Below are 15,137 nucleotides of genomic sequence, written 5' to 3' on the forward strand. Positions count from 1 at the left end.
AATGGACCGCCTGTCCATTTTCATCCAATCAACCCATAGAAGAGAGCGGGACACCGCTCTCTTCTATGGGTTGATTGGATGAAAATGGACCGCCTGTCCGTTTTCATCTGATTCGTTTCGCCAGACGGATGGAAAATAAGGTCACCATCCGCCTGGATTTCACAGACAGGATTGCATCGGATAGCAGCAGCTGTCAGCGGATGTGTCTCCGCTGACATGCACCACTCTGTAGGATTGAATGGAAAGTCCGATCAGATCCGTCTGAAACACTGACAGGAGGACCTGATCGGATAGCCCGATATTCAATGTGAGCCACACTATTGCTCTCTCCGCATGCTCTCAGTTCTGCATGTCGTTATTCTGATTGGTTGGCTCTTACAAGCTGTGATTGGAAGATATGTCTGGTATTCCCGCCCTTTCTTTTCTGCCATTGGCTGTATGATAAAATGCGACATTGATTGGCTTGGGCAAAGGGGTTGGTCACAGGAAACCGGAATAGGACACCGGCAGGTGAAAGATGGCCGGTGTATGGGCGCTGCTGGTGTGTGCGGTGCTGGTGTCCGGGGCCGGCGGGGCGGAGAGTGTGAAGTCCGATGATTCCTTTCAGGAGGAGCTGCTACTCACCCCCCTCCGCTCCGGAGATATCGCCGCCACTTTCCAGTTCAGAACCCGCCTGGATTCCGACCTGAGGAGGGAGAGAGGTGAGAAACACCGGAGCACACTGACGTCATGTCCATCGTATTGTACGCTGACATCATCAGCACTGTACACTGACATCATCAGCACTGTACACTGACATCATCAGCACTGTACACTGACATCATCAGCACTGTACACTGACATCATCAGCACTGTACACTGACATCATCAGCACTGTACACTGACATTTATCCAAACAAATGGCCGCTGCCCCCACCCATAAGTGCCCCTTGCAGCAAGGAGCCCTGGAAGGGATAAGAATCGTCGTTAAGAAGAGGGGTTTATTTGTCACCCATTGGCAGATACACGTGTAAGCTTCAGATCCCTGTCATGGCACCCCGGTATTTTCTGCAGTCACTAACTTTGTCCTTTATGAGTCTCCACAGTGGAAGTTCGTGTATTTTGATGATTAGGTTGCCCTCTACTTATCCATAAAAATACACATGCTTCCACTGTGGGGACTCATACAAGCTCAAGTTATGGACTACAGAAAATATGGGGGGGTCTCTGCTGCTTACACATGTATTCGCCAATCTGTGGGAAAAAAAATCACAAGCCCTGTTTTTAATGCATAATGAATGTTAGACATGTCAGTTCAGTTGGTCTGGTCAGTAGATTGAGCTTGAAAATGTCTCTGGTTTTGTTTGATGTACACTGACATCATTATCATACCGTACACTGACACCACACTGTACACTGACATCATTATCATACCGTACACTGACATCATTATCATACCGTACACTGACATCATTATCATACTGTACACTGACACCACACTGTACACTGACATCATTATCATACCGTACACTGACATCATTATCATACCGTACACTGACATCATTATCATACCGTACACTGACATCATTATCATACCGTACACTGACATCATTATCATACCGTACACTGACATCATTATCATACCGTACACTGACACCACACTGTACACTGACATCATTATCATACCGTACACTGACACCACACTGTACACTGACATCATTACCATACTGTACACTGACATCACCACACTGTACACTGACACCACACTGTACACTGACATCATTACCATACCGTACACTGACATTACCATACCGTACACTGACATTACCATACTGTACACTGACATCATTACCATACTGTGCACTGACATTACCATACTGTACACTGACATCACCATACTGTACACTGACATCACCATACTGTACACTGACATCACCACACTGTACACTGACATCATTACCATACTGTGCACTGACATTACCATACTGTACACTGACATCACCACACTGTACACTGACATCATTACCATACTGTGCACTGACATTACCATACTGTACACTGACATTACCACATTGTACACTGACACCACACTGTACACTGACACCATTATCATACCGTACACTGACACCATTATCATACCGTACACTGACACCATTATCATACCGTACACTGACACCATTATACTGTACACTGACACCACACTGTACACTGACACCACACTGTACACTGACACCATTATCATACCGTACACTGACACCATTATCATACCGTACACTGACACCATTATCATACCGTACACTGACACCACACTGTACACTGACATCATTATTATACTGTACACTGACACCACACTGTACACTGACACTACACTGTCATTATACTGTACACTGACATCATTATGATACCGTACACTGACATCACACTGTACAATGACACCACACTGACATCATTACCATACCCTACACTGACATTACACTGACACCATTATCATACTGTACACTGACACCACACTGACATCGCCACGCGGTACACTGACACCACACTGTACACTGACATCATCGCCACGCTGTACACTGACATCATTATCATACCCTACACTGGCATTATGATACTGCACACTTACATCACCGTATTGTACACTGACACCAATATCATACCGTACACTGACACCACGCTGTACACTGACATCATCGCCACGCTGTACACTGACATCATCGCCACGCTGTACACTGACATCATTATACTGTACCCTGACACCACACTGTACACTGACACCATTCTCATGCCGTACACTGACATCATTTTACTGTACTCTGACATCATCATACCGTACACTGACACCACACTGTACACTGACATTATCATACCGTACACTGACATCATCATACCGTACACTGACATCATTATCATACCGTACACTGACATCATTATCATACTGTGCACTGACATTACCATACTGTACACTGACATCATTATCATACCGTACACTGACATCATTATCATACTGTGCACTGACATTATCATACCGTACACTGACATCATTATCATACCGTACACTGACATCATTATCATACTGTGCACTGACATCACCACACTGTACACTGACATCATTATCATACCGTACACTGACATCATTATCATACCGTACACTGACACCACACTGTACACTGACATCATTATTACACTGTACACTGACATCATTATTATACTGTACACTGACACCACACTACACTGTCATTATACTGTACACTGACATCATTATGATACCGTACACTGACATCACACTGTACAATGACCCTACACTGACATTACACTGACACCATTATCATACTGTACACTGACACCACACTGACATCGCCACGCGGTACACTGACACCACACTGTACACTGACATCATCGCCACGCTGTACACTGACATCATTATCATACCCTACACTGGCATTATTATACTGCACACTTACATCACCGTATTGTACACTGACACCAATATCATACCGTACACTGACACCACGCTGTACACTGACATCATCGCCACGCTGTACACTGACATCATACTGTACCCTGACACCACACTGTACACTGACACCATTCTCATGCCGTACACATTTTACTGTACTCTGACATCATCATACCGTACACTGACACCACACTGTACACTGACATCATCATACTGTACACTGGCATTATTATACTGTACACTGACACCACTGTTTTGTATACTGTCCTTGACACCACTCTGTACAGTGTACACTATCACCATACATTGACCTACTGTACACTGACATCACCGTATTGTACATTGACCTCATCACTTCTCTGTACACTAACATCATTATTATATTGTACACTATTCTCAGCACTGTACCGTACATTGACACTATTGCTTACTGTCATATAGCTACTGACACCGGGTCATTTCCTACCCCCACAGTCTGGCCCCTCTTAAGGTGTCGGACAATAAACTGGCCCTTTTTCTAGTTCTTTACTCTAACAGACTGGGGGGGGGGGGCACACTAAAAATGCCTTTTAAATTCTAGATAGTGCTGCTATAAGACCGCAAACGGAACAAAATAGCGTATAACGCACACATACAAAGATGACATTTAAATCTTGCAAGACTATTTCATTCATAAATAGCCTTGCAGGATTTAAATGTCATTTTTGTATGTGTGCGCTATAATCTATTTTGCCCTGTGCTGTACTGTACACTGACGTCATACCCTGTTTCCCTGAAAATAAGACCTAGCGTTATTTTCGGGTACGGCTGCAATATAAGCCCTACCCTGAAAATAAGCCCTAGTTAAAGTCATCGTAAAAACACGTAATCTGTTTTTGTAAAATATTCCTGTATATTATGTGCAGTGCGTCTCCTTTTGTAACTTTATTGTCAAAAATACCTTTTTACAGCATGGCTGGACGCTTATGTGACCCGCCAGACATGTTCTCCTCTCCTCCCGGCTCCTGCAGTGCTCAGAGCGGGACTGACATCATTGGGGTCTCTGCAGTATTCGAAACGGGGAAGAAGAGATCCGGCGGTCACACGAGCGCCCAGCGGCGCTGTAAATTCCACAATCAAGTTACAAAAGGGAACGCACTGCTTATTATATAAACGGATTACATTATTTACAAGGATTATTTTTGGGATTCCAGAATAACAGGGGGACAGAGGAACTATATATATATATATATATATATATATATAAATTATTTTTTTTTTTTTTTAAGTACCAGTTCACACCAGACGCAGTTCCGATTACTTCCGTGCGCATTTTTTTCCCACTAATAATGAATGCACAGTGTTTTCCATGTATTCCAATGGCTTTAGTTGGCTCTAGTTCACACCATGCAGTCAGTTTATGGTGCAGGAACTGACTGCATGGTGAGAACTAAAGCCATTGGAATACATGGAAAACGCTGTGCATGTATTTTGTACAGGAAAAAAAACCCCACAGAACTGTGTCTGGTGTGAACTGGCCCTAAATGTTTTTATTCTAATTTTTTTTTTTTTTTTTTTAGAATATAGAGTGGTAAATGACACCGCACAAGCATTGTGCTGTCTATCATGCTTTTAAAGGATCGGGATATTTTTTTTTTCTCCAGAAAATGACATGACTGTATTTGAATAAATGTAGATTATTCAATATTAGACATCCCCAGAAAATAAGCCCTAGTGTGTTTTTTGTAGCCAAAACTAATATAAGACCCGGTCTTATTTTCTGGGAAACACGGTAGCTGTACAGTACACTGACCCCATCGTAGCGGTACTGTACTCTGAGCTTCTCACTGTACAGGTGTGATTTTTTTTTTTCTCCTAGTTGGTAGAAATAGGACTTGTTGCTATTGTTATTGATAGGAAGGACAGATCTGGATTTTTCCCAGAAAAGGTGCCATTCCCTTATACAGCCTGCTGACATCACTGCTGTATGGCCACTGATGGGCATCACTGCCTTTCAGAACTAAGTGACAGGTTCTCCTAATAAAAAAAAAAATGCAGCTGCCACCATTTATTCTTCAGGGTCTCTGCTTTCAGAAAATCTAGAAGTGTTTTAAAGTAGTTTTATTGTAAAAAAGCAGATTTTAACATGTGCTAAAAAATCGCCCCAGTAGACAAGTGGTTAATTTTAATTATTATTTTATTTTTTCTTAAAGCGGGAGTTCACCCGAATTTTTTTTTTTTTTTTTTTTAACATTAGATAGAGGCTCATTTTGTCTAGGGGAATTGGGTGTTTTTTTTTTAATCGAAGCAGTACTTACCGTTTTAGAGAGAGATCTTCTCCACCGCTTCCGGGTATGGTCTTCGGGACTGGGCACTCCTATTTGATTGACAGGCTTCCGACGGTCGCATACATCGCGTCACGAGTAGCCGAAAGAAGCCGAACGTCGGTGCGGCTCTATACGGCGCCTGCGCACCGACGTTCGGCTACTTTCGGAAAATCGGGACGCGCTGTATGCGACCGTCGGAAGCCTGTCATCAAATAGGAACGCCCAGTCCCGCAGCCCATACCCGGAAGCGGCGGAGAAGATCGTCCTCTAAAACGGTAAGTACTGCTTCCATTTAAAAAAAAAAAAAACCTTCACAAAATGAGCATCAATCTAATGTTAAAAATTTAGTTTTTGGGTGAACCTCCACTTTAAGGTGTAATTGGATTCTATTATTGACTTGTTTTATACCTTTTCTTTCAGTTTCTCACTACAGATTATTTCCCAAAGTTCTGGGCCAAGTGATCTCCAAATACTCCATCCAGGAGCTGCACCTGTCCTTCACTCAGGGGTTCTGGCGCACAAGATCCTGGGGTCAGCCTCTTCTGCAGGCGCCGGCCGGGGCTGAGCTCTGGGTTTGGTTCCAGGACACTGTGACAGAGTAAGAAATGTTTCCTATTTCAGAAAGGGCATGTTTATTGGTGTGAATCTGGTTTATACTGCTCCATAGGGATCTTTTGTGGCATGCCACATCCAACACATGTATGCATTTCGGGTTCTGTGACATGGGACTGCTGCTCAAGGTCAGTGTCTTTTAGCATCTCATCCTGACAAATGTCCTACATTCGTTTTCAGTTTAATATGGGGAAAACATATATTTTAAATACAACGAGGCAGGGACCGATACCGAGCATTCGTGCGAGTACTTGTACTCGCACAAATGCTCCCGATGCCTGACCCGTTACTTGCTCGTTGGGCCGGATCGGGCGGAGTCAGTAGGCAGATTGGTGTGAGACCTGAGTGGGCGCAGCGGCTGAGTGGACTCAGAAGGCGGGCGGCATCAGTAGACGGATCGGAGCAGTGTGGAAGGAGCATCAGTTCGTTCCACACCTTTGTCATGTAGCCTCTTGTTTCCTTTCCACAGCACTTAACATTGTGGAAGAACGAGTCTGTGACCAGTTATGTGCTAGACCCAGATCCTGCCCGCTGAGCATGCTCACCAAAAGCTGCTACAAGACATTTGCCTTTCACAAAGGAGGCAGAAAAAGAATGCACAAGGCAACAGCGTCTGCAGTTTGATTGGACGGAATTTGTCCTTAAACCCTCCTCAGCTAGGCAAGGGCATTCTCAGATTTCCTGCTTCTTTGGCAAGCAGAGCGATGTGTTTATTTAAAATGACCCCACCACCACATCACTTTTCAGCTCATATAAAGTGGATTTTCACTCATTAGATGCAGTAGGCAGCATTGTACTTCTCCAATGTTAGATGGACTGGGCAGCATTGTACTTCTGCATTCTTAGATGCAGTCACCGTTTCCAGTGGCTGTCAGAATACAATGGAGTCAGTGCCCATAACTGCCGCCTTTCGGTGCCAGCCACCTGTCAGTGCCCATAACTGCTGCCTATCAGTGCCAGCCACCTGTCAGTGCCCATAACTGCTGCCTATCGGTGCCAGCCACCTATCGATGCCCATAACTGCCGCCTGTCAGTGCCCATAACTGCCGCCTATCAGTGCCACCAGTCAGTACTGCCCATCAGTGCCAGCCACCTGTCAGTGGCTGGCACTTTAGTCATAGAGGTGAAGGCGTTTCACTGTCCTGTCGTAGGGTGACAATACTGCATTGGATGAGTGTTGTCTCCTTGGGACAGGAGGCGTATAAAGCCGCCCATAGACAGGTTGAAGCTCAGCCGGTTTAGCAGGGACCGGCTGAGATTCGAATCATGTATGGTCAGGTTGAATGTACACAAGCTGATTGATCAACCTGGGTACAACCAGCCTGTTGGATTTTACGTGCAATTATTGCTAGCAGCTGTTGTAGCCACTAGCAATAATCACTGTCTTCTGGTAGGTGGGCTCCAGGGGAGAGAGTCACCCCCCCCCCCCCTCCTCATCAACAGTAACTGTGTTGATGGGGAAATCAAGCAGGAAATTGCTTGATCTGTAGCCTGCTTTACTGACAAGATCCCCAATTTAAAAATAAAGTGGGGCGAAAAAACAAGATATTTAACCCCCCCTCCCCCCAAACTGGTATTTGCTATATATATTTTTGTTCTTGGGTTTTCAGTCACCTTCTTAATTTTTGCAGTGTCGATAAAAACTGGAAGGAGCTGACTAACATCTTGTCGGGGATTTTCTGCGCATCGCTAAACTTCATTGACTCGACTAACACAGTGACTCCAACTGCATCTTTCAAGCCCCTGGGATTAGCCAACGGTTGGTGTACAAGTCTTATCCATTTACACCTCCCCCATTTCTATCCATTTATCTCTTACTGAAGGTTGTGTGTGTGTTTTTTTTTTTTTTTGTTTTGTTATATACTTCACAATATAAATCAATTATTTAAAGGTCTATTACAAGTCGTTAGTGGAAGAATGTTTTTAATGCACAAGGGCAAAGAAAGGTGATCCAAAAAAGTGTGATTTATGCTCTTATTGCTTCAAAACTCACGTTTTAGTAACAGAGGACATTTTGCTTTCTGCAGCCACCCGGGAGTGGGGGAAGTTATTGTCTGTTTCATGCAGACATAATGGTTTAGATTGCATGCTCTGTGCAAAGCTAAATCACGAAGATATAGGATTAAGGGCCCTTTCACACGGGGCGGATCAGTAATGATCCGCCCTGTGTGTGTCCGTCAGCTCAGCGGGGATCCTCCGTAAAATCCCAGCTGAGCCGTCGGCTGACAGGGCGGTCCCCGCACACTGTGCAGGGACCGCCCTGTCTTTTCTCCGCTCTCCCCTATGGGGGGTTCGGATGAGCACGGACCGCGTGTCCATGTTCATCCGCTGACACCTGCAATCACATAGGGACCAATGCATGTCCCGTTTTCATCCGCAAACGGATGGATGAAAATGTGGACATATGGTCCGCACATGTGAAAGGGGCCTTAGGCTCAACTCCAGGCGCAAATTATATAAATCTTTTCCTTAACCACTTAAGACCCAGACCTTTAGGCAGGTAAAGGACCCGGCCAGTTTTTGCGATTCGGCACTGCGTCGCTTTAACTGACAATTGCGCGGTCGTGCGAAGTGGCTCCCAAACAAAATTGGCGTCCTTTTTTCCCCCAAAAATAGAGCTTTCTTTTGGTGGTATTTGATCACCTCTGGTTTTTATTTTTTGCGCTATAGCTTCGGACCGGGTCGCGCCCGCGACTCGCGGCTGGGCACTTAAAGAGGACATACATGTACGTGCTTGTGCCCAGCCGTGCCATTCTGCCGATGTATATCTGCAGGAGGCGGTCCTTAATTGGTTATAAACCCAGTGAAGTGACTTTTTTAAGTCATACACACAGATGAAACTAATCCTCCTTATCTGCAGCCTTCCTATCTCTACATCTGTTCAAAGTCCAGAATTGTAAAAAGCTTGTCTAAGCTGTCAGTAACAAGGGGGTGGGGAGCTGTGAGGAGAGCTCTGAAAGCTGATTGGAAGGAAGAGACCCCCCCCCCTCCACACAGCAAACAGAAACAGAGCTGAGGCTGTCAATCAGCTGGAGGTCCCTCCCTTTTTGTCTTTTTTTTTTTTTTTTCCTCTTGGTGTCAGGAAAACTTGTCAGAAGTGATTCATTCTGATAGCAGAGGAAAGAAGCAGCAGAGATAAATTACACTTAGTGCTCTTAATTCAGACAAGTACACACGATAGAGCAGGGATCCTCAAACTACGGCCCTCCAGCTGTTGCAGAACTACAAATCCCATGAGGCATTGTAAAACTGACATTCACAGACATGACTTGGCATGATGGGAATTGTAGTTCCTGAACACCTGGGGGGCCGTAGTTTGAAGACCGCCGCTATAGAGGGATATGCTTTGTTCATATTTCATCTGGAGGTTTATTAGCACTAAAAGAAGAGCTCCAGGCCCCCCCCCCCCCCCAAAATGTCGGTAGGTACAAATACTGTAGCTGCTAACTTTTAACCGCTAGCCGACCAGCCGCCGCAGTCATAATGCGGCAGGTTGGCACAGCTGCGCAAATCACTGTAGCTGTACGTCGCTCCTTTAAGACGTCACAGCAGGCATGATGACCGCTGGGCACCTGCGATCGCTTGTGACAGAGAGAGTGTGTAAACGCACAAATCCCGGTTCTCTCAGAGGAGAGAAGACCGATCGCATGTTCATATGAATGCTGATCGGTCTCCTAGTCAGTCCCTTCCCCCCTACAGTTAGGAAACACAGTTAACCAGTTCCCTGCCAGTGAAATTTATACAGTAATCAGTGGCTATTTTTGGCTCTGATCGCTGTATAAATGTCAATGGTCCCAAAATAGTGTCAAATGTCAGATCTATCCACCGCAATTTCGCAGTCCTGATAAGAAATTGCAGATCGGTGCCATTAAAAAAAAAAAAAAATGCCATCAATCTATTCCCTATTTTGTAGATGCTATAACCTTTTTTTTATTTTTATTTTTTATTTTTTTTAGGGGGGGGGATATTATAGCAAAAAGTACAAAATATTGTGTTTATTTTTCCAAATCCATCAAAAGAAAGCTCTATTTGTTGGGGGGGCATACATTTTGTTTGGGTACAATATCGCACGACTGCGCAATTGTCAGTTAAAGCGACGCAGTGTCGTATTGTAAAAACAGCCTGGTCAGGAAGGGGGCAAATCCTTCTGGGGCTGAAGAGGTTAATATTGGGGCACTTGCCCATCCAGGAATCCAGTAGTGTCCTCACCAAAGCCCATTTTTCAGTCGGGTGCTGGCGCTGCCATCTTGACTAAGGGAAACCAGCAGTGAAGCCTTGCAGCTTTACAGTCGGTTTCCTACTGCGCATGCGCAAATTGTGCTGTAATTTGTGAATGATCAAGTTGTGGGGGAAGGGAGGGGATGCATGTACTACTTTTAGGTATGAATTCAAAATGAATTGACTGAAATCGTACAGAACTGCATGTGAATCACAAAGGAACACACGTGCGTTTTTGTTCAGTTCCTATAGGGGGATGGTGTGAACTGGCCCTTAGGCCAGATCAGGTTCAGTTATGCCCTTGACCGCCTGCAAACAGCTTGAAGTGGGGAAACCTATATAAAAAGGAAAAAATATGTTAGTTGGCTTGTTGATGCAATTCATTATTCCCTACAGTGACCGATCACCACCTGCTGCGTTACGCCACTCTACCCAGGGAAATAGTATGCACAGAGAATCTCACCCCATGGAAGAAGCTGCTGCCTTGTGGCTCCAAGGTACTGTGTCAGTCTTACTATTGCTCTTTGCAGTCTGATCTAGGGCCATTTTTTTATTTCTCCTTTTATCTACACAGGTGGGCCTGGCCTCCCTATTGGAGGCAGAACGTCTGTATTACAGCAGCTACCACTCCCAGTCAGTACACATCAGGCCAATTTGTAGGGTAAGAGATGTTTTATGTATTCTAAGCTGACCCTTCTGTCATTTCCAGCCTAAGACGGCACCATCTTGGCCTCTCGTTAGATCTATAATTGCCATTCTACTGCACGTGCGATCAGTTGTAACACCAACCAGTTCAGGTTTTGAAAGCTCCATTGAGAGTAAGGTTATCTGGTTTCCAATGGCATAGTTCACACTGGTGCAGTGAGTTCAAGTGATTTTCAGTTCTGTGAATATCTGCACAGATCTGTAATGACCATGGTAAATGGCATCAAAAATGGATAAAAAAAAAAAATACAGCGGGAAAAACAATAAAAAAAAAAGCATCTGAATCTACTAATCTCCTAAATATTTGCTTAAAACACCCACCATAAAAAACAAAAAAATGCATATGGCACATACCAAAAATATATATGCAAATCAATATGGTAATACGGTCCAACTTAAAGCGGGGGGTTCACCCTAAAAAAAAATTCTAACATTGCATTGAGCTCACTTAGGACATTGACAGTATACTGATCTTCTTCTTCTTTTTTTTTTTTTTATGCCGTACATACCGTTATATCTTTATTCCCCCCCCCCCCCCCCCCCCCCCCCCCGGCTTCCGGGTAGTGAATCCCGTGGGAGTGGGCGTTCCTATGCACAGGCTAAGTGATTGACGTATAAAAAGCTTCCCCCCCGGCGCATACGGCTGCGTCAAGAGTTGCCGACAGAAGCCGGACTGCGAGTCAGCTCTATACGGCGCCTGCGCACCGACGTTCGGCTTTTTTGGTGAAGTCGTGACGCGGCCGTATGCGCCGGGCGGAAGCTTTTGTTATACGTCAATCACTTAGCCTGTGTACTCCCGCGGGATTCACTACCCGGAAGCCGGGGGGGAAAATAAAGATATAACGGTATGTACGGCAAAAAATAAATAAAATCTGCATACTGTCAATGTCCTAAGTGAGCTCAATGTAATGTTAGAATTTTTTTTTTTTATGGTGAACCTCCGCTTTAAGGTGATGAGAAAATAGGGAAACAAAATCTCATTGAATTCTTCACGAAAGTAATGTGTGCCAATTCCACTGCCTTAAGAATAAGACCCTTTTCACACTGGGGCCACGTTGGCGCTAAAGCTCTGCTTGTTTAAGCAGCGCTTTTCTGCAGCTAGCGGGGCAATTTTAATCCCAAAGAAGGGGTTGAAAGCGCCTGTGTTACGGCGTTTCCGAAGCGCTTTGGCAGCGCTGCTAATTGATTTCAATGGGCAGTGCATTTTGGGAGCGCTAAATACAGCGCTCCCAAACCACCCCAAAGATTCTGCTAGCAGGACTTTTCCTAATATCCTGCAAGCGCACCGCCCCAGTGTGAAAAGTCACACTGAAATGAATGGGAGGCGGTTTACAGGCGCTGTTTCTAGCGCTAAAAAGCCTGAAATCCACCTTGGAGTGAAAGGGTTTTTAAGCTCACCAGATGCCGTTGTCATGCACTCTTGTGTCTGGCAAATATCGCCTTATTAGATGTCGTTAAAGAGCTGCTGTGACAAAGTCATAAGTGACGAAACACGTCAGGGTATGACTCCACGTGTACGAAGGAAGTTATGAGGAGACCGCAGGTCACCTGGCATGCCTGGAATTTTAACAAGGCGATTTTGAATCTTTTGTGATGAAAGTGCATTACAGTACTTTTAATAAACTGATTTACCTTAAGGGATTTTTACACTATTGGAGGCTCTGTCTCAATTTCTATTCCCACATGTAGGGATGAGCTCCGGCGTGTTCGCACACCCCACGTGCAGAGCACACCCGGAAGTCGGCGCTGCGCTAATCGCAGGCAGTGAGACATTGTCCCTATGCGCGGCTGCAGAGATCAGGAAAATGTCTCGCTGCCTGTGATTGGAGCGGCGCAGTGCGACTTCCTGGTGGGTTCTGCACGTGGGGTGTGCGAACACGCCGGAGCTCATCCTTGCCCACATGTGGAGAGTTTGTTTTTTTGTTTTTTTATTGATCTGGATGGAGATTGGCATGTATAAGCAGCTCTTTAACAATCTCTAATAAGGCAATATTTGCCAGACATGAGGGTGAATAAAAACCTTGAGGGAGGATTCTGACTGCCATCTAACAGCAGAAATAATCTATTTTTATTGGGCCAATTCTTTTAGTCATTATCACCAAAGCCATATGACCTGTTTTTTTAGGAACCAGATTGTTCAGAAGTTTCCTGGGAGCTGCGCCAATCCTTAACAGTGGTGTTTGATATGTATACCAACGGACAGGGGAAAAGAGGTATGTTTTCAATATTGGATGGTCCATTTCTTGTTTATATGAAAATACATTTATTTATCATATTCTTTGGTGATGTGGTGGTGGTCTGCCAAAAAATTCCAACTCGATAAAATCTCCAACCACGTCACTTCCGGTGACTGTCCAGCAGCAATAATTGGATATTTAGATGAGTTGCCTGTTTTTAATGAATCAACATGTTGGTCTGCCTGATACTAACCAACAACATGGCCGCCTCTAAGGTGGTGACAATTTAGTTTTAGTCTTTCAGGCTTCTTTTTCCCTGGTGATTTGCCAGTAATGCACTTCCTGTCCTAGGGTGACAACACTCACTGAACTGTACCTAATAGAGGAGCAGTGTTGTCACCCGAGGCTGTTCTCCTGATTTGGACTGTAGACAAGCCCCCTTCCCTTGCCTTTTATTAATTTTTTCCTAATTTTCATAATACAGTATATGGGTTCCGCAGTTCACAAAAGATAGCCAGTCAAGCTGATTTCAGTTCAATTCACACAAAGTTACAAAGAAAAAACCGAGTTTCTGGAAGGGTCATTAGGTATTTTTCTTTACTTGTAGAAAATGTTTTGACCTGAAAAGAATACATACCCTGTGTGGATGATTCTAGAATCTGCCTTTGTTTGCAGGGCATGCTGACTACACTCCTGATCATCCTGCCATCCGGGCCAATTCTGACATTTCTCTCATACATGTAAAAATCTTTTAAATTTTTTTTTTTATTTTATTTTTTTAATTACCCCCAAACTTTTTTTTTTTTCTAATGCTGCATACACACGACTGTTTTTCATGACGAGAAAAATGCCATTTTTTAAAGCAGAGGTTCACCCTAATATATTTACATCTGACCAACTTCCTTATAGTTGTAAGAAGCACAGTCCGCAATTTTTTTTTTGTTAATGCCGCACGTACCTTGTAATCAATCTTTTCAATCTGCTTCTCCCCGCGGGAGTAGGCGTTTCTATGCCTAAGAGGATCGTCATCTGGGAGGTCGGCCAGATGATTGACGGTTGTTTCCCCCGGCGGATAAGGCCCCACCCCCTGTATTTCGTAGGCGCGCACGAGTCACAGCGTTTCCGAAAAAAAGCCGAACATGCAGGCGCCGTATAGAGCCGACTCGCATCTCTGCATGTTCGGCTTCTTTCGGAAACCCCGTAACTCGTGCGCGCTAGCGCAATACGGGGGGCAGGGCCTTAACCGCCGGGGGGAACAGCCGTCAATCATCTGGCCGACCTCCCAGATGACGATCCCCCTAGGCATAGAAACGCCTACTCCCACGGGAAGAAGTACATTGAAAACATGGATTACAAGGTACGTACAGGATAAAAAAACAAACAAATTCCGGACTGTACTTGTTAAGAATATAAAGAAGCTCGTGTTTAGGCTCCAGAGCATTTTTCTCAACGTGCTCTATTTTTTTTCTCGTCGCTTTTCACGTCGTGAAAAATGGTCGCGTGTACGCTTTAACGACAGGGGAAAAAATGTGCATGCTCAGAAGCAAGTTATGAGAAGGGAAATTTGCATATTCAGCCCAAAGGGTGGCGCCAATCGAATGGAACTTCCCCTTTATAGTGCCGTCGTACGTGTTGTATGTCACCGCGTCTTGGCACAAGCATTTATTTTTATTTTTTTCACGA

At 44.6% G+C, this 15,137-nt stretch overlaps 1 protein-coding gene across 1 annotated transcript in view; it reads left to right on the forward strand.

Annotated features, from left to right (window-relative positions):
• Positions 1–473: 473 nt before the first annotated feature.
• The window catches only part of PIGT (phosphatidylinositol glycan anchor biosynthesis class T), a 32,258-nt gene continuing 17,594 nt past the window's right edge, over positions 474–15,137 (forward strand). The window contains exons 1-6 of the mRNA XM_040330334.1: positions 474–701; positions 6,163–6,340; positions 7,986–8,113; positions 10,969–11,069; positions 11,147–11,233; positions 13,403–13,490. Of these exons, the coding sequence (XP_040186268.1) occupies positions 518–701; positions 6,163–6,340; positions 7,986–8,113; positions 10,969–11,069; positions 11,147–11,233; positions 13,403–13,490 (766 nt within the window). The 5' untranslated portion in view covers positions 474–517. The remainder of the gene's footprint in view (positions 702–6,162; positions 6,341–7,985; positions 8,114–10,968; positions 11,070–11,146; positions 11,234–13,402; positions 13,491–15,137) is intronic.

The sequence above is a fragment of the Rana temporaria genome, chromosome 12 (genome assembly GCF_905171775.1).
Source record: "Rana temporaria chromosome 12, aRanTem1.1, whole genome shotgun sequence".
Lineage (NCBI taxonomy): Eukaryota > Metazoa > Chordata > Amphibia > Anura > Ranidae > Rana > Rana temporaria.